Source organism: Bactrocera tryoni, chromosome 3, assembly GCF_016617805.1.
Source record: "Bactrocera tryoni isolate S06 chromosome 3, CSIRO_BtryS06_freeze2, whole genome shotgun sequence".
In the NCBI taxonomy this organism is placed as follows: Eukaryota; Metazoa; Arthropoda; class Insecta; order Diptera; family Tephritidae; genus Bactrocera; species Bactrocera tryoni.
In genome coordinates, this window is record NC_052501.1 from 42,000,389 (window position 1) to 42,023,766 (window position 23,378).

A 23,378-nucleotide genomic window follows, 5' to 3' on the forward strand; every position below is an offset into this window, starting at 1 on the left:
ATTAAAAATATTTTTTACCATACCACATACCTCACCCTGTATATGGTTCGAACCGCACGCTCGCTTCACCCTAGCATATGCTTTTGTTTACAATAAAAATCACAACACATGCATACATATTTTTAAAGTCAAACTTTATTTCGTTTTCACATAATTTTATTTATCATTAAATGGCAGCATTATCGTTTCTTTATTTAATTACTTAAAGTTATGCAACTATTGACTTATGGTTTATTAACCTTTTCGCTTCTAATTAACTTAGTTAAATGTAATACTTATTGTTTACAACTTATTTCATTACTTCCGCTTTTATTTGTGCTTTATTTGCTTACTGTTTTGTTGTTATTATTTTTCAGTTTTTTGTAGCAAATAATTATGGTTTAAAGTATTTGCTGGGCTTAAGCTGGCGGCACTGGCAAGTGATCGCCCTGTGGCTGGAAGCCGTTCTCATCGGCTACATAGCGCAGTGTGATGATGTTGCCCTCGGGATCGGAGTATGAGTACAAGCCGGTCTGCACCAACACCAACTCCTCGTGTTCCTCAATTACCTGACCGTCGGTGGATTCCTGCTTTGGTACAACAATTTTCTTCAAATAACCAGCATTTTCGACTTTGATGCCATTGGAGGTCTCGTAACTAGTAGCGGGAAAGAGAGTAAAATTTGCATTTTATATATAAATTTTACAGATAGCAATGTTCCTTTGTAATATTTCTATAAATTGTATACGAAGATTAACAACAGTAATTTATGTTTGATTTTTCAATACCGTCAGGCCTTAAAAAATTTATTTCATTGTTCATCATTTTAGTTTACATTCTTTACTTGTAATTTATAGTTTTTGAAGAAAGCAAGTTTTCTAAAATACTGTCTACACGGAGGGAAGGTTTTGGATATACTGGTGCCTAGGTTTAAAAGGTTAGCAAAGAGAGAGGTTACTTTTAAAATTAGTCGAGTTATTAGAAAATTCCGTAGCTGAACATAAAATACTATTATGAGAACACGATTATTGGCTGTACCATTCAGCTGATGGAATTATCACTCACAATATTAATTTTATATATGTATATTTTTTATAAGAAAGAAGCTCTTTTCGTGTTCTGAAGCAATTTGAAAAGTGGATACTTCTTAGTACCTAGTAGTACTAGACAATCGTTTGAACTTCTCCTCTTATTTGTGGTTTTCTCTAGTATGTGTTCTGATTTGAGAGAGAGAGAGAAACAAGTTTTTTTTTTGCAGCAGTAAATTTGTAGGTTTGTCATTGTCTGTTAGGGCTCTATGAGGATTTGAAAAAATACTTTCTTGATGTAGCACTCGGCACTGGGATCGGACCACTGTCCTACAAAGTGATAGCACACACCTCAAAGCACCAAGCATGACTGGCTTTAAATGACTTTTCTTTATAGACCGTTATAAGTAATGACCATATAGAAGATTTATTATATAAAGGCAATAAATCAATAAAAAAACTAATACATCTTAAACAAAATAATTGTTAAATTTTTCATACCTAAATGATAAATATTGGGGATTTATTGTCCTTATATAATTATTGTTAAAAAAATATATTAATGTTTATTGAAATCTCTCTCTAAAATATAGAAACTCTAACAGTATTATTGCTAGCTAATAAAGCATCAACAACAATTTTTTTAATTTTTCGACTAAATTTCAGAATTAATTTTTTTGAATTGAATTGAATAAAATATAGAAAAATTCCTGAAAAAATTTCAAAAATTCTGAAAAAATCATCGGTCATTTTTTTTTTTAAGATTTTTGAATATACCTGAAATGTTCCTTTTTTTAGAAAAAAATAAAAAAAAAACTTTCTCAAAATTATAAAAATTCTAATTGCTTTGCATATTATTAATTTATTAAAGTGAAGTTTTATATCTTTATCGAACAAATTTTAGAAGAATTCGTGAGAAATGTATTTAAAATATTTTGAAAAAACTCAATATATTTAAGGATTTTTTTTCATATTTCGGAATGTTTTCAAAATGCTCATATTTTCGGGAAAATATGTGGGACAATATTTTGAAACACTAGCTTAAGTCGGCAAATTCGTAACTTAAACTTTTCATAAGAATGCAGGTGAAGGTAAACCGATATAATAGAAACCCCACATATTGGAAAAATTTTGAGTTTTGGCTATAACATGGTTATATCCGACACCGAAAGCTATAATATACATATGTCATATGATGTAAAACACTAATTTTTTTTATGATATAGAAAATTAATAAATTTTCAAATTTTGCAAAACACTAACTTCGCTTTAGTCAACTTCGTTTGTTTTATAATATTGAAACTGAAATACTTGTTAATGAAATAATCATGAAATTCGCTAACGAAATAGAATGTTAAGCTGGTTTTAACTCTCTTAAGTTCGAATATGATAACAGAATTTTATATAGATTATAATAACAGAATTTTCGAAATTAATTACTGCAATTTTTCATATGAGCTGCACAAATACTGAGAAATCAGTAAGTAATTAAAGAAATGTATTAATTTCACGAATTTTTAAAAGTAGCCATAATTAAGCAGATGCTTTGTTTAGAAGTTTTTTGGTTAGAATTTACCGCCAGACAATATTTGCATCTTTTGACATATTTATCTATTTGTAATTTATCAATTTCCGAATTTATTTTCACTGTTTATATTTTTGACTATATTAATCAATGTTTGAAAAGCAATTGGTATTTCAAACTTGATTGTAAGGTATTTAACATTTAAGCCTTTTTATAGCACAAAAATTTATAAAATTATAAATTTGAGAGATAAGATCGCTGTTCTCAATTTTCAGTGGAAAATATTTATGAGTAATTATGTCCTTGTAAATACAATTGTTCTTAAAAGAAAGACTTTCAAGATCATTCAAGAGTTCTCTTAATTTTTATCCAATAATATTTTCTAACCATTTCAGAAATCACACACACACACACACATTGACACAATACACACCTGTTATTGTAGCTGCCATCTGGATTGGTGACATCGACTTGTTTGAGTATTGTGGCCGGTGTGGTTGTTGTGGTGACAGCCGCACGGGCAGCAGCTTCCTCCTCAGCAGGACGCGCCAAGACAATAGCGAATAGAACCGCCGACAACAAAACAATGGCAAACTTGTACATTTTTAAAATATAATTTATTTTTACTTTATTAAAAATTGCTCTGCGTAGCACACTTCGTTTCGTTTGCTTGAATGCTTGAATTTAACTTTCAGTAATTAACTTTCACAACTGAGTTTCTGATATCCTTTTGTGCCGTGTGACGGTGAGCGATTTTGTAGTAATCCACTTGAATGTCGGAAATGCTATTTAACAACTGGCTGACAGGTACTTAACAGCAGCGCCTTTTTATATACGAAAAGTTTCTTGAAGAATCGCCATAACGCATGTGAAGTACACAACGAAGAATCGCGGTGAATAATGAGAAAAAAATAGCGAAAAAAGCGAAGCGGACTCCAATTACCGGCGTACTGTATATATGTATATACGTATGAGTACATATGCATATAGTGGTGCGTGAGTATGGGTGACGGCGTGCGTGAGTGCCGGCGAGACAAGGGAAAGATGGGCGCGATAGATAAGAGATATGATGACTACCACTACCACGAAAGGCAGATCTAAAATGCGAGTTTGTATGTATGCATGTGTGTGTGTGTAAATGGCACTAACCGCAAAGGTAAATATTCGCAAACAGCAAATAAATTTTATATTTGCTTGTTTGTTTGTGCGGCAAAATAGTACTGTACTCGCGAACATGTGCGAAAGCTAAGCACAATTTACATAATGTAGTTTATTTCTGTTTTCATTAACTTTATTTCGTTCGCGCAGTTTTCTGTGAACTGCTCCTTTTTCGGCGAATGTGTTGAAAACCCAGAAATGATGAGTAACCCTAGGCATAAAGGAAGGAAAGGCTCAATTACAACAACAATCAAGCGCGTACAAATTGTGATTAGTCGAAATTGTGTTCGTCATGCACCCGATGAAATGCTGAAATTATGTTTCTTTTCTTTCGATTTTTTTTTGATTTTTTTCGTGCACACGCATTGTTATTATAAAGTCCATCGTCTGCTGGACCTACGAGAAGGCATTACGTGCATAAATGTTGGTTACAAAAAAGCCGTTGTTCAATTCATTAAATAATTTTTGATAATAGGCCGGCCAGCCTGAATGGCAACAGCTTCAGTTCGGAAGCAAGCATATGATTTGCTGTTTTTGGTTGAAATATGTAAGCCGTCAAGGTGTTTCCCATGGGTTGATAAATAACAGTGCTTGATTAAATTACGTAAATTAGATGATCGGCGCTATTGTATGGCGCTTACAGAATGTGGGTCATAAGTGTAAAATTCATATTACGTTTGCAAAAAGCCAATTTCAAATTTGTTTCATTTGAAGGTGTATGTATGTTTTCAATTCATACGCACATGACAATAAGATACATTTCTTTTGTGAATTGTACAAAAAAATATAATATAAATAATAAAAACAGTAAAAAAGAACAAGAAACAAATAAAAAGTCCAGATTGTGAACCCAATATGTTGTCTAAGTCCATATCATCCAATTTGGGCCATTCACGGTAACGTGCCGGTCTTGATCATCACGGAAGAAGTACGGCCCAATGACGCCGCCGGCCCATAAACCGCACTAAACCGCAATTTTTTCGACGGTGACTCATGGGATACATGTGGATTAATGCCTGACCAGTACCGCATATTTTGCTAACTGACGAAGCCATTAAGCCAGAAATAAGCCTCATCGATGAAGATGATTTTTCGATGAAAATCTGGTGGTCAAGCGGCTTCAGCTCCTGTGACAATTTGATTTTGTAAGGATGTAGGTCAAGATTTTTTCGCAAAATTCGTCAAAACGACGTCACAGTTATGTCCAACGCTGGAGAACGATGTGTGAGAGGCGCCAGCGCCAGCAATATTCTCGACACTACGGGCACTTATTTATCTCACCAGCCCGGGATCATTTTGTACTGTGCCTGTGGATTTTCCACTAGACGCTCAATTGTTGATCTGACCGTCCTGAATATGACGATGATAAATTGGACATAGCGCTTTTAAAGTTGCGGCCGGTAGTAAATTTAAATATTTTTGCCTCGCTGTTGGATAGATATACGATCCATAATGAAATGGCAAACCTTACTGAAGAGAAATAACAAAAGAGTGGGAAAAAATATGGCGTTGTTTGCTGTCTCTATCGATCTTCTTTTGTAGCGTTGTTTTGAAAAAAAAACCGGGGTTCATTAAACCCCATTTTGGATACACTGAGTTACTATTGTCAAAAGAGGGTTCTCTCTGAATTTCAATCGTAGAAGTATATCCCATACATTGACCAACATTTTCGATCAACAACTACTATACAAGGTGAGTTCCAAAGTAAACAGGACCTTTTGAATCTAGCGTCCCTTGGTGGTGCCATCTATATGTTGACTGATGCGTTACAATCTGCTATCATCATCGATTGTCCAGTGAGAATTCCATGACATTTCATCAATTGGAAGTGAAGTTATTGCATTTTAAGTATCAGTATGTTTGTGTTATATGTAGGTGCGAAAATGAGCTTCGAACAAAGAGCCAACATTAAATTTTGTTTTAAAATTGGTAAAACTTTTACCGAAACATTTCAATTGATTAAACAAGTTTATGGCGATGATTGCCTATCCCGTAGCAGAGTGCACGGGTGATTTTTACGTTTCAACCATAAATGACGATCAACATGTGGGCCAATCAAAATCCGTGATCCTCGGAAATTCCATCGAAACTGTGCGTGAATTCATCAGTCGAAATTATCATTGAAATTCATGGAAATGGAATTGAACATCTCCAAAACATCGATTTATTGCATTTTGACCGAACATTTGGGCTTACGAAAGGTGTGTGCACAGTTTGTTCCGCACAAATTGACTGACGACCAAAAATTGCTCAGAATCCAACATTCGATCGACGCTTGTGACCGATTATTTGACCAAAAATCACATTTTAACCATTAAACACTCCCCGTATTCACCTGATATGGTACCATGCGACTTCTTCCATGCATTTGCCCATGAAAGGAAAGCGTTATGCAGACGTAGAGGATATTCAAAATGCTTGCACCGGCGGCCATACCGGCCAACGAGCTAAAACACTCGTTCGACATGCTTTTGGACTGTGCAAAAAGCTATACTGAAGCAGAAGGAGACTATTTTGAATAAAATAAATTGATATTGCAGAAAAACCCATTTGTTTGTTTTTTTTTTAAGTCCTGTTTACTTTGGAACGCACCTTGTAGAAAATGGGGTCCACATATTCGTTACCTAGGGGAATGAACAGCTAAGATTGGATTTGACCGAGTTTTGATCATAAGCTGGAATACTTTAAAGGAATTATTGGTGCAAAAATCACATTTTAACCGTTAAGCCATTAAGCTGATTGTAGGGCAGTGCCACGACCCCTTTTTCAAAATTGTTTGCTTACAAGTGCCTTTTGCTACTGCGATCCCCTGTGCTAAATTTGTGTTTTATATCTTAATTAAGTGCTTAGTTATGGCACTTTATAGATTTTCGGTTAATGGCGAATTCTGGGCGTGGCAGTGGTCCGATTATGACCATCTACAAACTAATAACTTTTTTTTGTACTAAGGAACTTGCATTCCAAGTTTTATCAATATATCTCAATTTCTACTGGAGTAACAGCCCGAGGTCCTAACATCGACTCGGACCACTATCTTGCAGCCAAGATTCGCACCCACCTCTGTGCAGCAAAAAACGCATGCCAACAAACACAAGGAAGGTTCGACGTCGAGAAGCTGCAATCACAACAGACAGCCGAACGATTTTCTACTCGGCTTGCACTTCTGCTCTCTGAGAGCACTCGTCAACAACTCGGTATAAGGGAACTGTGGGACGGCATTTCAAACTCCTTACGTACAGCTGCAACCGAAACCATTGGTTTTCGGAAAGTGCAAAAGAACAGCTGGTATGACGAGGAGTGCCGTGTCGCAGCGGAGAGAAAACAGGCTACCTACCTCGCAACGTTACGATCGACCACTACACGTGCGGGATGGGATAGATACCGAGAGTTGAAGAGGGAAGCGAGACGCATTTGTAGACAGAAGAAGAAAGAGGCCGAAATGCGTGAGTATGAAGAGCTTGATAAGCTGGCCGACAGGGGTAATGCTCGAAAATTCTACGAAAAAATGCGGCGGCTTACAGAAGGTTTCAAGACCGGAGCATACTCTTGCAGAACCCCCAAAGGTGATCTAGTGACCGATGCCCAGAGCATACTTAAATTATGGAGGGAACACTTCTCCAGCCTGCCGAATGGCAGTGAATGCACATCCCCAGGAGAAGGCGAACCCGATTCCCCAATCGATGACGATGGAGCAGACGTTCCATTGCCCGACCATGAAGAAGTTCGAATAGCAATTACCCGCCTGAAGAACAACAAAGCGGCGGGGGCCGATGGATTGCCGGCCGAGCTATTCAAACACGGCGGCGAAGAACTGATAAGGAGCTTCTTTGTAAAATATGGTCGGACGAAAGCATGCCCAACGATTGGGATTTAAGTGTGCTATGCCCACTCCATGAAAAAGGAGACCCCACAATCTGCGCCAACTACCGTGGGATTAGCCTCCTCAACATCGCATATAAGGTTCTATCGAGCGTATTGTGTGAAAGATTAAAGCCCACCGTCAACAAACTGATTGGACCTTATCAGTGTGGCTTCAGACCTGGAAAATCAACAACCGACCAGATATTCACCATGCGCCAAATCTTGGATAAGACCCGTGAAAGAAGAATCGACACACACCACCTCTTCGTCGATTTCAAAGCTGCTTTCGACAGCAATAAAAAGGAGCTGCCTTTATGCCGCGATGTCTGAATTTGGTATCCCCGCAAAACTAATATGGCTGTGTAAACTGACGTTGAGTAACACCAAAAGCTCCGTCAGGATCGGGAAGGACCTCTCCGAGCCGTTCGATACCAAACGAGGTTTCAGACAAGGCGACTCCCTATCGTGCGACTTCTTCAACCCGCTTCTGGAGAAAATAGTTCGAGCTGCAGAACTAAATAGAGAAGGTACCATCTTCTATAAGAGTGTACAGCTGTTGGCGTATGCCGATGATGTTGATATCATCGGCCTCAACACCCGCGCCGTTAGTTCTGCTTTCTCCAGGCTGCACAAGGAGGCACAGAAAATGGGTCTGGCAGTGAACGAGGGCAAAACGAAATATCTCCTGTCATCAAACAAACAGTCGTCGCACTCGCGACTTGGCTCTCACGTCACTGTTGACAGTCATAAATTTTAAGTTATAGATAATTTCGTCTATCTAGGAACCAGCGTAAACACCACCAACAATGTCAGCCTGGAAATCCAACGCAGGATTGCTCTGGCCAACAGGTGCTACTTCGGACTGAGTAGGCAATTGAAAAGTAAAGTCCTCTCTCGACGAACAAAAGCTAAACTCTATAAGTCACTCATAATTCCCGTCTTGCTATATGGCGCAGAAGCATGGACGATGTCAACAACTGATGAGTCGACGTTGCGAGTTTTCGAGAGAAAAGTTCTGCGAAAGATTTATGGTGCTTTGCGCGTTGGCCACGGCGAATATCGCATTCGATGGAACGATGAGCTGTACGAGATATACGACGACATTGACATAGTTCAGCGAATTAAAAGACAGCGGCTACGATGGCTAGGTCATGTTGTCCGGATGGATGAAAACACTCCAGCTCTGAAAGTATTCGACGCAATACCCGCCGGGGGAGGCAGAGGAAGAGGAAGACCTCCACTCCGTGGGAAGGACCAAGCGGCGAAGGACCTGGCTTCGCTTGGAATATCCAATAGGCGCCACGTAGCGAAAAGAAGAAACGACTGGCGCGCTGTTGTTAACTCGGCTATAATCGCGTAAGCGGTGTCTACACCAATTAAGAAGAAGAAGAACAGCTTGCTTGGGTGGTCCAAAGTGCTACAATATTTAAATTTTCCGTCATTTATGTAGGTAAGTGTTGCTAACCCTAAAAAAACTACAAATCAAAAACTGATAGTTTAGGCTTAGTAAAAATGGAGCGTTGCACGACAGAACAACGTATCTCTATTGATGAATAATATTTTAAAAATAATGAAAGTTTGATGTAAAGGCGATATTAAAATATTTAAAATTTTGATTTAAAAATTACAACTCTGTCTGCTATATGAAGTCCGTTATGCCGGTCCATCTCACCAGCATACTCACTAGTATATATTGTCATTTATAATTTTTTAAGTAGTTGAGTGTATTAGGAGGCTCCAGGCCAGCGGTTTGACTGTTTCTATTGCTGTTTCAGTCTCAAATATGTAGTTAAGCTGTTGTCTTCCTCTACGTATCACCATTAATTTACGTTTCTACGTTGTCTGCCTCTGTAATTTTAGAATACAACGCAGATACAAAATATTAATCTTGACAAAAATTCTTTACAGTTACATTTGTACATACTGCAAATACTGCAAAATAATGCAAAATAATTTTTCAATGTCGTCAATTAGCAATTTACTTCAAAATATCTGACGCAAACCATTTATTCCCATCCTCGAACGTTAACACTAGACGCGCAATCAAGAAGAAGGGTTTGTTAGGCGAAATAATTATAAATTCTATACTAATTGGATATGTAAATCACTTTCGCTTTCAACCTCTCCAAAATTCCATATAAAGGTATACATACATATGTATGTACTTATGTTCTCATGTAATTAAGTATATAACTGCTATAAACCAGAGAAGGTTCACAAACGACTGCGGCAGATTTGACGTACTAAAGAATCGTTTCGAAACTGAAGCAGATGCGCTAAAAATAAATATAAACATCACAGTTATTGCACTTACACACATGCGTGCATATTTACTGCATACCGCGGTAGTAAATATTGTAGATTAAATAGAGTGGCACGAATTCGTCGACTCGCTCACCAACTGACCAAGCTCTCGTCTAATTGTCTGCTACATGCTCGAGAGCAATAAATTGATTAGCATATAGTTTTTGTTTTTGTGCGTTTTTTTACAAAAATTAGCACTTAGATTCGACTAAAACGATGCAACAATATTTGTTGTTGTTACTACACTTTAAGTGAGTAGAGCGGTAAACTAAAAATTATGGTAATAAGTGACTTAACTTGGCTAATACATACATACGTGTATATGTGAAACTAATGGGTCCTAGTCGTCAACGTTTGAATTTTTCGTACATGTATACATATATATTTACATACAGTATTTGATGCAAAAATTAAGCATACAAAGTAGTGTTTCGCTGCAATCGACTGCTGGTAGTTCATAATTGATTTTGCGTTAACATTTTCAAATTCAAATTATTGCTAATATTAATGACCTAGAGCGCCACTAAAAAAATATGTATATACATACATACATATGTATAAATACATACATATGTATACATACATATGTATACATACATACATATGCATACATACATACATATGTATACATATATTACAAATACGAGTAAATAAAAAATGAAAATTTAGAAAACGGTATTTTTTCTCCGCAGTTTCTGTCATATACAAATCATTTCAAATCCAGAAACATTTCATCTCAGATGTACTTGTACATTATGATAAAACAAGTATCCGGAAATTATAAATAAAACGCAAAATATTTAATTACTCATCAATGTTTATTTTGTCGTATTTTAAGTAATCCCCACCAGATGTAGTACACTCATGACAACGATTTTTCCAGTCCTCGAAACACTTTTCATAAGCACTTTTTGGGATGTCCTTCAGCTCCTTCATCAAATTTTGTTTTATCTCATTGATCGACTGAAAACGGCTTCTACAGAGCGGCAATTTCAGTTTGGAGAACAAGAAAACACGGAACAAAATCTGACGAAGGCGAAGGTTGATCGATGATATTCACTGTGTTTTTGGCTTTAAATCATCTTGTAAAATCCATGAATTGCTCTTTCACAATTCCGGTCGTTCTCAACGGATGTTCTCACTCAAACGCCTCACTACATCCAAATAGAACTGCTTACTGACCGTCTGTCTTTCCGGAACAAACTCATTATGTACCAAACCACGAATATCGAAAAAACAATATATCATATCATTTACTCGGGGAATTTAGTTAGAGTTTCTGAGTGCATTTTTGTCCCAATGTACTCACTAGTATTTGTTCATTTTTCGGGGTGACCACTTATCCTCACCATGTTTTCCAAGTACACAATTATTTTGTTAACTTTTCGGTTTAAAAACTTGTAGATCATAAGCCTGCTGCTTCTGCAAGCTGTGATATATTTGATATTTCGGTTATTATTACAATTATACAATAACCGGCTAATTCTCGAAAAAAAGTCCAAATGGTCGAATTCAGCTCAAATACTCACCGTTTCGTTCGATTCTGCCATTTCGGAGGGAGTTTAATAATGCCACTCTCAGAGATACCCCCGTCTCTATTGGTAACAATCAGGGTCAGTTGATTTCCCCAAGCAAGCGAATTTTTCTCTAGCTATTAACAATAAGTGGTAATCACGTTTTGTCAGGTCCGTACCAATAGATGAATACATAAGAATCTCCAAACCAACCAAATGGCCTGGCGGTGTCGATGGGACACAACTTCTCTAATCCTGCTTTCTGGGAATTCCTTAATACGGTTCACTTGTTGATAGTATAGGACTGTATTAAGAGTTTATTAAGAGTTTGGATATTTGAGAACAGCTTATAGTAGAAGATTCTCTGCTAATTCCATCCAACACGTAGTAAAACCTTCCTGATCATGAATACTGGCCTTGAGACATCTTGTGCGGGCTCACCGCGGTTTGTCCACGGCTGTTTCCGCCTATAGCCCTCGTAAGAGTCCCAGTTTTCACCATAACTATTCTTCGAATTTGTTTGCTGATTAATGAATTTCAGACCAAGATTTGGTTTTTGCGTTAACTCGTATGGCCTCGTACATCTAGCTTCTTTTTGTATCCAGCCTTGTCTTATTGATTCCAAAAAGTTTTTGTGCAATGCCTAGATGATGCGAGGTAGAAATTATTGAAGTCATCTTTTGCGAAAATAATTCATCGCTGATAAACGGAACCAATGCGTCACGAAAACTATTCCTGTTGCTTTTTCTCTGTGCGTATGTCTACGAGGAAGGTGGAGCGAAGGCACTGGCGACAGCACAGTGGTCTGTTTTACGGTTGGAGTATTACTGCAGTATGTTTCTAGCAGAATTAGAGCTTATATCAAAGTGTTGCGCATAAATTCCGATAATAGAGCATCAATACTAGCCTTGACTCCGCTCAAAATTTGCTCAAAGCTGGTCAAGAAACCTCATTATATATAGCATTGAGTTACTTCGTTATCGAAATCGTTTGTGTTTAGCTAGCGGAATAGCCAGTAAAGAAGAAGAAGAGAAATACTGTTGTGTACTTTTATAGTACGAAAATTTTGTTATGACACAACTCTACAAAAATATTAATAAATTTTCTTGAAGTCCTGAATATCTCCGCAGGTTTTGACATTTTCAAGTCTTAATATTACGAAGTTATTGTTGAAATTATTGAATGTGCTCTTGTTTTTATGATTATCGTCTATTTTATCAATTATCGGCTTGTTAGTAAAACAAATTAATTTTCCATCATCAGACTTCGTACTGAAAAAATGCAAACAATTATCTTGAACGTTTACACTTTCAGTTTACAAAATGATCTGCTTTACTCAAACTCAAGCTTTCGCTAATGATGTCGATAAATCTCTAAAAATCGTTAAATTCTACCAGAGGAAGTAAGTATTTACGCCAAATTTATTTTCTCAAAATGAACTCATTAGTCCAAGACGAGATGAAGTTAGGAATGATGAAGCAATTTTCAAAGCAGTGGATGAGGAGGGTTAATATTTAATTACAATTGTAGAAAATTTCCCAGGCTCAGTATAAAAAATTTGAAAGGAGAAATATCTAATTGTCCTAATTTACAGATTTTATCAATGTTATGACTGTTCCGGAAATCTAAGCTTGGAAAAGTTTTGTGTACATAGTCCAAAATTTTCCGGGGGCCATAATGCTTGCCTTTAAAAGGAGATTTTCAAAAGGAATTTTATTGATTTCTACATTTTTTTCTCTGTTTCCTTGAATGTATCCTTATTTTTTCAAAATAAAATTGATATTATATCTAATATATATATCTATTATATTCTTTTATGTTTTTTGATTTGTGTAATGTATGTACTTAAAAATAAATGAGAGCAAAAAGGAGCACATTAACCATAAGATGAATGACGTATTACTAGGTCGGGAGAGCCCAGTTTAAGCAGATTGAGAACAATACAATAGAAAAAGAACAAATAAGAAATAATGGTCTGTTTGAGGTGTGTCGCATTGTGTCTTCCGAGATTTATGTTTTTTCAAAGAAAATTAACAAGCAAATGAAAGAAGATTTTTAAAATTTATTGTACATAGAATTTATTCCAAAACCTCAAATTATGGAATTTCTCCAACCATTAAGCGCCCATCAGGTACATATTTTGGCTGAACTTTATAGATGTAAATGCAGGTGTGTGTGTTCCACTTGAGGTGTTTAGCATTTGGCGCATTATGTAAGCTGTCATCGAACGTGGCTAAGTACATTTAATGCTCTCAAGCCTAACGCTTTGCTTTGATTATACTTTATTCCAGTCACGTTATGATTATGGAAATAAATTGCTGACTTTTTGACAAAAGATTTGCAAGTTTATTGTAGTTTTATTGTTCCGCTGTTAACGGTTAAAGAAAGCAAATAAAGGCGATGTCGGGCAATAAAAAAATAAAACAAAATAAAACTGAGAAAGCAAAATCAAGTCCAAAATTGTGTGCGCTTTGCTGTAGAAACGCCCACATGGTAAAGGCTGAAGACAAATAAGTTTATATGAAATACAGAAATATGCTATGAATGCACGTCTACACACATAGACAAAGCGACATGAGCGTGTGTATGAACCAGTACTTATGCTTGGTATGTTTTGATTTTGTTTTGGGTGAATAAACTTTGAACGCAGCGCTCGCGTACACCCAACCGCCAGTGTTGTTGTCCATTAATTTGTGAGTTAAATAAGTCACGCACATTTAGTTTAAATATTTAAATTATTATTTTCTTACAGAAATTCGTAATCGCGCACTTTATTATACATTTTTACACATAACATATAGAAATAGACAAACAATTGCCTTTAACATTGCTTTTAGAAATCAGTCCAAAGTATATTTTTCTTCTATTTAACGCATTGCATCGCAAAGATCACAGTTCTCTTCATTTCAACTAGTTTCAGCTCGTTTCCGCTCGCACGTGTAATCAGCCTGCTAGCTTGCTTAGTTTAGTGTTTTTTCGCCGCCGCTTCTGGGTTATAGGGATGCTCTTCCAAGTACTTCAAAGTCTTCAGCACCGATTCGGGCACTGGTGGTGGTGTTGGAAGGTGTGCGCCCACCGGCTGGTAGCCATTCTCATCAGCTATGTACGACACCAAGTACTCCTTGCCGTCATCGGCGACAAAAGCGAATTTGCCCTCGATCGACTCGCCATCATGCTCTGCGTCCACCTTCTTCAAAACGCCGTCTTGTGAGGCCTTCGAGCCATCGCCGAGTTCGTAACTGTGGGAAACAGAGTAGAGAAACAAAAGATGAATTAAAATTTCTTAACATTTATTAATAGAGTTGAACTGAACTGGTCAAAAACAAATCACAGACGGACTCAACAAAAAAAAAAGCTTTCATTTCGTATGCAATTTATGAGATGTGTGTTGCGCGAAATGTTCTTGTTAACAATGGCCGAAACAAGTGGTTATCTGAGGCGTTTGTGCGCATTTCAATTTGTCAACACTCTGAGCTGGAGAGATAAAAAATGCGCGATGTTCGTTCGTACGTGGAATGTGATCTAATTTTTTATGGAGCTTGCGCTTGATTTGATGGGAAGATATGTATTTAAGTAGTTTATGGGAGAAATGCTGCGTTGCGCTACTGGTGTTCATAATTTAAATGTATTTTTATACATAAAAAAAATTAAATAGAAACCTTGCGAATATTTTATAGTTCAGTGTCCAGTTAATATATTCTAAGAATGAATTCAATTTTTGAAACCATTGTTTTAAGATATTGCCTTTTCTTCATCAGCAATAAATAATAGCTCTACGTGACTCGAAGTTTGCGTCTATAATCTACTAAAAAAGTGGAACTATTTATTACACGAAAAACAAGAAATGAGTGCTAAAAATGAGAATTATATGGAAGATGCAGTGGAATATACTATTTATGGTGTTTGAGTCTCTACGTGACTATGGACACAGCTATGCGAAAGCTATGAAATTATGCAGACTCTTAAAAGTCCTAAATTCTAATAGTTAATAAATATGCTGAAGAATCCTTATTGTTCATAATACGAATTAAATTAATACATTATGGCTCTTAGATGTCTCGTCTTATAATCGTATTATTAACTTGAATTCACTAATAATGAAAAATGAGGAAAATAAGTTGTCAAAGCTTGGGTCTATGACTATATTCCTACGGTATGCGGTTACAATATTCGAAACATGCGTTCCCAAGCTATGTGAGTACTTTCCATATATCTCATAAACAAGCAGACAACAAAAGCTTTTTTTACTCATATAGGACGAGTCTTGAGCCTGAAAAAGTATTTTGGTATTGTTTGGTCCTTTTGCAATACTTTAATATGAAGAAAACCTCAACCACAACTTAAAAATTCGTATTTTGATGGAAGTTTATGGTGGACAACTTGAACGTGTCAACAGTGATTTGCACGTTTTGAAAGTGGTGAGTTTAGCTTGGAAGATGAAAAACGTTCTGGGCGGCCAAAGAAGTAGGAAATTGAGAAACTGGAAACAATAATCTATGCAGATTGTTGCTAAACAAAATAAAAGCTTACAAAATATTTCCGAATCATACAAGCAACTATTTCAAAACGTGTAAAACCTGCTGTATAGATTAAAAATCAAAGAAATTGGGTGCCATATGAATTGAAGTCAAGAAGCGTTGAATGACGATTTCACATGTCAAAAATAGTGTTGAACGCTATGAAAAAAAAAAGATTTTGTGAAAAAGAAAATATCCATTACAGTAAACCTAACCCCAAAATCATATTTTCAAATTATCCAACCAGCCAAATCAACGGCAAAGCTAGATATACGCCGCCTAGATATTCAGTTCAGATTTGGAGGGCTTGCTTTTTTTTGAGCTTCGTGAAACCCTCAATAGGAAACTGACAACAAACCATCACATTAAAAGAAAAGAAATCGCCCCCGAATTTGCGATCAGCCTCAGGTTTTATGACCCCTTAAAAAATATTTGGGAAACAGCGCCTGGAAAGTTTTGTTTCACCAAAACTCAGACATCGCCCCTTCTGACTACCCTTTGTTCCGGTCAATGCCGAACGCCCTCATTTAAATACGATTTATATCAGAAGTTTAACTTGTTTATTCTTGGTTATATCTTAGCTTCAGATGAAATATTCTTTCTTTAACTGAAAAAAAAAATCCACAAGAATACAGTTATAGACCTAGCTGGAACCTTAATACTACAAAAATATAGTTACAGACTCAGTTAGAAACTAAATTATTATTTCTAAGTCAAAATATTCATTCATTCTTGTTTTCAAAAATGAAATGAGTTTGATTTATGACATTGTCTTTAAACAGTTAAATTTTATTTCAAGTTTTATGTGTTTAAACTCAATAACACTTGAGTCATACTAGAGAGTCCAAAATCGATAAAACAAAATTTGATACGTTTGAAAAAGTGATTATACTATCGATAATTGCATTGGTATCTGTATTTTGACAAGAGAGTGGTGCCCAAAGTAAGTGGGCAGAGAACTTACGAATCGAAAACGGCATATATCCGGATTTAGTAACTACAAAACTTAAAAGACTGTACAAAACATCTTCGATCAGCAGCATCATTTTAATTAATTTAAAATTATTTATGTTGGAATAAATTAGAAAGAAGATCAACTAGTTTTTTGAACTTCATTTCAATAGTTAATTTTTAATAACAATATAACACGAAAATACACATCTGATTCAATATCTTATTGGAATAATGGCTTGCTTGTAGAAATATGAATTTTTAAAAGCTTTAATTTTTTCATTTCTTATAAAACCCTGCTCATTTTAAAGCATAAGTAATTATTGAAATCTCACGCTACGCTCAGTCTCACAGTACCAAATACAATAGTTCTTCATTGCTTTTAACCTTATGTCAATTCCTTCCATATGCCAGTTTTATGCAACACTGTGTGATTGATTTATGATTCCGCTTTACAACATACACAACATATTCACCCCGCTCATTATTCAACTTTCACATTCTACATAATGCTTACTGGTAGTGGAATTTTCCATCATATTCCACCATGGCTTCATTGGAGATCAATTGCACTTCTTCCTTTGCCAGCGTCGAGGTAATGCACAAACAGACGACCAATAATAACTTCATTTCGATTTTGTTTGACTAGAAATTCACACAAACGATAAGAAGAACAGCTGATACGGTTTTTAATTGAATGTAATTCGACAAATACCAACAACAAACAGATACCAACTACCAGCACAAAATTATTGAAATTGAGATTAAGCAGAGAAGTTCACCTAAAAACGCGACACGCTAAATGACAAGCTCCATGCACTAATGACAGACTTTTATACGTGCGTCAATGCCATCATCCGACAGCAGCAGCCGCCGTCGCCGCCGCACAGATCACTTCGAGATTCCTGATGACAAAATAGCAAAAACAACTCGAAAACAGTAATAACAAATGCTTAAAAAGCCAAAACAAAGATAATCTTAAAATTCAGCGACTATTCAATGTCGACGAAAATAAAAACAATGTTTTTAGTGGTATTAAATAAAGTCGTATATTTATAATAAATAATATTGAACTTGTTTTTGACTGCAAGAATTTCATGCTTACACATATGCAAATGTCGGATTATGAATGTGAACCGCGCAGCATACCTTGCAGGAAATATTTCAGGTGGTGAATTTTGATAATGAGTCATTCTCATTTTGAGGAAACTAAGAATTTAATGTTTTTTTTTGCAAATAGTGGTGGACCTTTAGATATAAGGATAGCTGCATATAACCAACTGAATTTGAATCCTTAGTAGCCATGGTCCTTCTAACGATAAAGCGGTCTGGCACTATTCAACATGCACCTGAATCGGTACGTATCGTGTACAGACTTCGAGGAAGCCTACTACTGCTACGCTCCCGTTTTGTGCTTATGGCTATCACGCAAATCTAATACCTCACCTCGAAAAGGATTCCAATATGGATGAAAACATCAAGATTGCAAAGTCTTTAAAGGATCCGACGGCTTGCTCAACGGATTTAGAGGTGTAATGCTAACACGAGATCTGTAGCAGAAATTGATTGATGCGTTATGCTCTAGTAGGAGATATAGAGATTATATTTCCGTCTGGAAAAGAAAGTTCTCTGAGTGCCATTCACTTTTGCGCTGGGTTTGGGACCTCCACGTCAAAAACGACTCCAATGAAAAGGAAACAACAGCCTCGGACGAGGCTTTGATGACCATCATGACAAATGCATTAAAGATTACGATTTAATGGCACGCACCTGGAATATCCAGTGCGAATTCGGTGTAGCATTCCGTCGATGAGTCATGGAATTCACCCCGGTGGATGAACGTCTAGCCACAACCAGCATTAAAGCTAAGCTCTTCAACATATCCCTGATCCGCCGCGATGTCAAAATCGTGCTTGGCGATTTTAACGCCAGGGTGGTCAAAGAAGGTATCTTTCGGTCGGTAAATTCAGTCCCCATCATGTAATATCGCCAAATTGGTTGAGGCTGATCGACTTCGCCGTGACCCGAAACATGGTTATCGTATTACATTCCAGCATAGGAAAATTCATCAGGCTACCTGGCTGTCTAAGCCACGAAAGCCACCAACCAGATCGATCATGTTGTGATAGACGGAAGACACGACTCCAGTGTTTTAGATGCTCCGAGGTCATAACATCGACTCGGACCACTATCTTAGTGCAGCTATGATACGCACTCGCCTTTATGCACCAAACGACACATGTCGACAAACACAAAGACGTTTCGATGTCGAGAAGTTGGAATCACAACAGACAGCCGAACTATTTTCTACTCGACTTGCTCTTCTTTCTGAGAGCGGTCGTCAGCAACTCGGTATAAGGGAACTGCAAGGCGGGATTTCAAGCTTTTTACGTACAGCCGCAGACGAAACCATTGCTTTTCGGAATAGGGAAAAGAACAGCTGGTACGACGAGGAGTGCCGTGTCGCAGTGGAAAGAAAACATACTCCCTACCTCACAACGTTACAATCGACCTCAATACGAGGTCGCATTTGCAGACAATGAAAGAGAGAGACCGAAATGCATGAGTACGAAAAACTTGACAAGTTGGCTGACAAGGGAAATGCACGAAAATTCTATGAAAAGATGCGGCGACTAATAGAAGGTTTTAAATCCGGAGCATACTCTTGTAACACCCCCAGAGGTTATCTATGGAGGGAATACTTCTCCAGCCTTCTGAATGGCAGTGAAAGCATAACACTTGAACCCGATTCCCAAACCGATGACGATGAACCGGAATTTCCATTGTCCGATCATGAAAAAGTTCAGGCGGCGAAGAACTGCTCAGCTTCGGTGTAGAAAATGGTCGGATGAAAGCATGTCCGTAGATTAGAATTAAAGTATGCTCTACCCAATATTGTGTGAAAGATTAAAGCCCACCATCAACAAACTGATTGGACCTTATCAGTGTGGCTTTAGACCTGGAAAAACAATAACTGAAAAAATAATCGACACGCACCACCTCTTCGTCGCTTTCAAAGTTGCTTTCTGTCTATAACGTCACTGTTGACCGTCATAACCTCGACTTCGTTTATATTGGAACCAGTATTGACAGCACATTATTGTCAGCCTCGAAATCCAACGCAGAATAAATTTTGCTTACAGGTGTTACTTCGAACTGAGTAGGCAATTGAGAAGTAAAGTCCTCTCTCGACGAATAAAAACTAAACTCTATAAGCCACTCTTTATTCCTGTCCTGCTATATGGTGCTGAGTTATGGACGATGGCAACATCGAATAAGTCGACGTTACGAGTTTTCGAAAGAAAAGTTCTGCTAAAGATTTATGGACCTTTGTGCGTTTGCCACGGCGAATATTGCATTCGATGGAACGATGAGCTGTACGAGATATACGACGACATTGACATAGTTCAGCGAATTACGCTGGCTAGGTCATGTCGTCCGATTGGATGAAAATACTCCAGCTTTAAGAGTATTCGACGCAGTACCCGCGGGGGGAAGCACTCCGTTGGAAATATCTGATAAAGAAGGACCTGGCTGCAATTGCAATCTGGAAATGGCGCGAAAAGAAGAAACGACTGGTGCACTGTTGTAAACTCGATTATAACCGCGTAAGCGGTGTCTAAACCAATAAAGAAGAAGAAGAAGTGTATTTTTTGAAAGAGAGCAAACTCAAATAAGGCTTAAAATTTGCTACAGGGTAGCTATAAATTAAATAAAATTAGCATAAGTGGAATTTAATGTTATCAGAATGCGAATTTATTTTTGGTGAAATTTGAATTCCAGCAATGCATCAAAATAGAAGGTTTCAGTGGAAGCGCCAGCAACAAATTACAGCGACACCTTTGCTAATCAGAATTCTCGAAAATTATTGGCAGCAAGATTTATGTGTTTGCGTGTGTGCGTGCTCAACCACTTTTGTATAAAGCACTACCAGTTAGGGTTTAAGCTTCACAATCATTTTGGCTTTGTTGTTATTTGTATTCTTATTACTTGGATTATAAATCATAAAGTGATAGACCATAACTAAAAGCGGTTATAGTGTAAATGATTTTGTCACTTCATTTGTTGTTTATTTGTCAGTGAAACAAATTTCGGCAATTTGCATATAAACTAGATTCAAATCTGTATATAATATTCCTATATTAACATATTTCCTTACGAATATTAGCCAGTGGTTTGGCCAGTTGTTGTTGTAGTTGGCGGATTTCAAATAACGACCTGCTGATAATCGTTATTTTGGAATAATTATGAGACAAACAGTTAACTTCACGGTACATTTACGGTAAATCGCTTTATTTAACTAACGGCTTTATAAGGCGATGTGCAATTTTTAATAAATCGAAAAGTAAATTTTTGGTTTAATTGAAAGTGAATGCGTCTTAAGTGTGCATATAATTTGATTTTTGGCGAAACTTGTTGGATATATTTTGGTTAGAATGTGTTTAGAACTCCTTTATTAGAATACGCAAGGTTTCGTTTTATTTCTATGAAATTTACAGGTAAGGTATAAACTGGAATATATATCAAACTGCTTTTCCTTCCATGGCAACCGTGGGAAGTCCGTCTACTTTGATTAATTTTGGCTATTGTTTGAAATATATCATCAATATGGTTTTGAGTTATATGAAATATGATTAGGAAAATTGTCTTCTCTCTTGTGTATTTACAACACAATAAGATACTAGTTCAATTTGATATTTTACAATATTAAATAATAAAGGGTGATCCAAGTAGAGGTACTTTTTTCAATAGCCTTTTTTTCACAGATCACGTGTCAAGCTGTCATGTTATTTTTTTACAGTATTGTTTGGCATTTCATTACGTAAAGACTTGCACGTGAACAACGTTTACAAATTCTTTAACTTTATTACGAAAATTCACGATTTGTAAATAATTTCTCTCGCACGCTTCGCTGCTCAATGGGTATGTAAACAGCAAAATTGCCGCATTCGGAGCGAAGAGCAACCTGAAGAGATTTAAGAGCTGCCATGCCATCCAGAAAAAGCAATGGTTGGGTGGAATCATTGAACCATACTTCTTCAGAAATGATGCCGGTGAGACCATTATCGTTGGCGACCGTTATTGCGTCCTGATAACCCACTGTGTGATGTCTGAAATTGAAGCTTGATCTCGGCGATATTTGCTTTCAATAAGCCGACGCTACTTCCCACATATCACATCAATCAATGGATTACCAATCGAAATGCTCGATCGAGTCATCGAAAGTTAAACTCAACGGATGGATCATTTGGCATTTAAAAAAGATAATCTGCAAACATAAAGTGCTAAAGAATGTTCTTTCGAATGATAGTAAACATTCCTCATTCAATTTGAAGTTTCTGAGTTTTTTCTTTAAAAAAAGTAGGGAACCTCGAAGGGGATCACCTATAAATACTGGGTCTACCGACAAGAACGACGTGATGTAAAAATGAAATAAAGTACTCAAATTTGGTCAAAATGGGTTCTGATTTTTGTTATGCAGGTAAGTTTTTGCCATTTGTGATTTGAAAAAACAAAATGTCGATCTAAAGGCCACAATTGCTCCGTTTGTATATCTCAACCCGAATATGCCTATTTTCGGTGCATGCATGCACCGGGTCATGTGCAGCTATACTGTGCTGAATGTTGTCTTCGAGTTGCCAAACTTTGCACGCTATGTGTCCATGTTTAGACGTGAGCCATTATGCGGCGTACTGTCTTGTTGGACAAATCAAATTTGTCAACAACGTGTTATAATGTTAGCCTCATTTTCAAATAAATAAGACCCCATGATGCTGCCATACCATACACAATATTTGGAGATGCAATTGCGTTTCCCGAACCATACGAGGATTATACTCACCTCAAAATTTTTGATGAAAACATTTGACCATGTTATCCTTCAATTCGTCACATTTTAAAAACTTACAATTGACAGTCTGCTTTCTAATTGAATTAATTCCGATGCAGTAAGATGAGTTCACAGTTGCCAAAAAATATTAAATATTATATTTGTAAGGCCAAGCTTTCTCCAAATAACAGAGGAAATGACAGCATTTTAAAACAGAGAAGGAGCTGCTAGGCTAGGCTAGGCTAGGCTTAGCAATACTGTCGGAAATTTTAAGAATTGAAGGAGTGTGAATTATAATGAATTGTATTAGATATGATTTTTAAAGTCAACCGTGCCGATGTGAAATACTAACTTTGAATAGGAAAATAAAAAAATTATTCAAATTATTGATCATTGACCAACTTTCTGGCAATTTCTGGATACCATGGGTTCGTCTTTTGAAGCAAGCCAATGTTCGACTTCTGCGTAGAAATCGAAGGGCTGCTCAGTGAATGCGTGTTCCATGGATGAAAACAAATGGTAATCGGAAGGTGCTAAGTCTGGTGAATACGGCGGGTGGGATATCAATTCCTAGCCAAGTTATTTGATTGTATGCTGAACCGATTTTGCTTTGTGCATTGTCGTCTAACAAAATTCCTTTGCCGTATGAACCATTCTGGTAGTTTTTCGATCAATGCATGGTTTAAATAATCATTTATTGTCTATAGCGAT

General features: G+C 36.8%; 2 protein-coding genes across 2 annotated transcripts; both read right to left on the bottom strand.

Moving 5' to 3' along the window:
- Positions 1 to 178: 178 nt before the first annotated feature.
- On the bottom strand, positions 179 to 3,278 carry LOC120772170 (endocuticle structural glycoprotein SgAbd-2). The gene is made up of 2 exons (XM_040100610.1): positions 2,966 to 3,278; positions 179 to 636 (listed from the first exon to the last, which is right to left on the bottom strand). The coding sequence occupies exons 1-2, from the start codon at positions 3,133 to 3,135 to the stop codon at positions 399 to 401; spliced, it is 408 nt and encodes a 135-aa protein (XP_039956544.1). The 5' UTR covers positions 3,136 to 3,278; the 3' UTR covers positions 179 to 398.
- An 11,056-nt stretch (positions 3,279 to 14,334) lies between these two features.
- LOC120773056 (endocuticle structural glycoprotein SgAbd-3) lies at positions 14,335 to 17,467 on the bottom strand. The gene is made up of 2 exons (XM_040101990.1): positions 17,355 to 17,467; positions 14,335 to 14,608 (listed from the first exon to the last, which is right to left on the bottom strand). Exons 1-2 carry the CDS (start codon positions 17,465 to 17,467, stop codon positions 14,335 to 14,337), a joined length of 387 nt encoding a protein of 128 aa, XP_039957924.1.
- Between the last annotated feature and the right edge of the window lie 5,911 nt (positions 17,468 to 23,378).

What these genes read in the sequence shown, in the direction of transcription:
- LOC120772170 (XM_040100610.1), bottom strand. Translation starts at nt 3,135, where the DNA reads ATGTACAAGTTTGCCATTGTTTTGTTGTCGGCGGTTCTATTCGCTATT. An exon ending in GATGGCAGCTACAATAACAG is followed by an intron (nt 637 to 2,965) that starts GTGTGTATTGTG and finishes TCCCGCTACTAG; the next exon opens with TTACGAGACCTCCAATGGCA.
- LOC120773056 (XM_040101990.1), bottom strand. Translation starts at nt 17,467, where the DNA reads ATGAAGTTATTATTGGTCGTCTGTTTGTGCATTACCTCGACGCTGGCA. An exon ending in GATGGAAAATTCCACTACCA is followed by an intron (nt 14,609 to 17,354) that starts GTAAGCATTATG and finishes TGTTTCCCACAG; the next exon opens with TTACGAACTCGGCGATGGCT.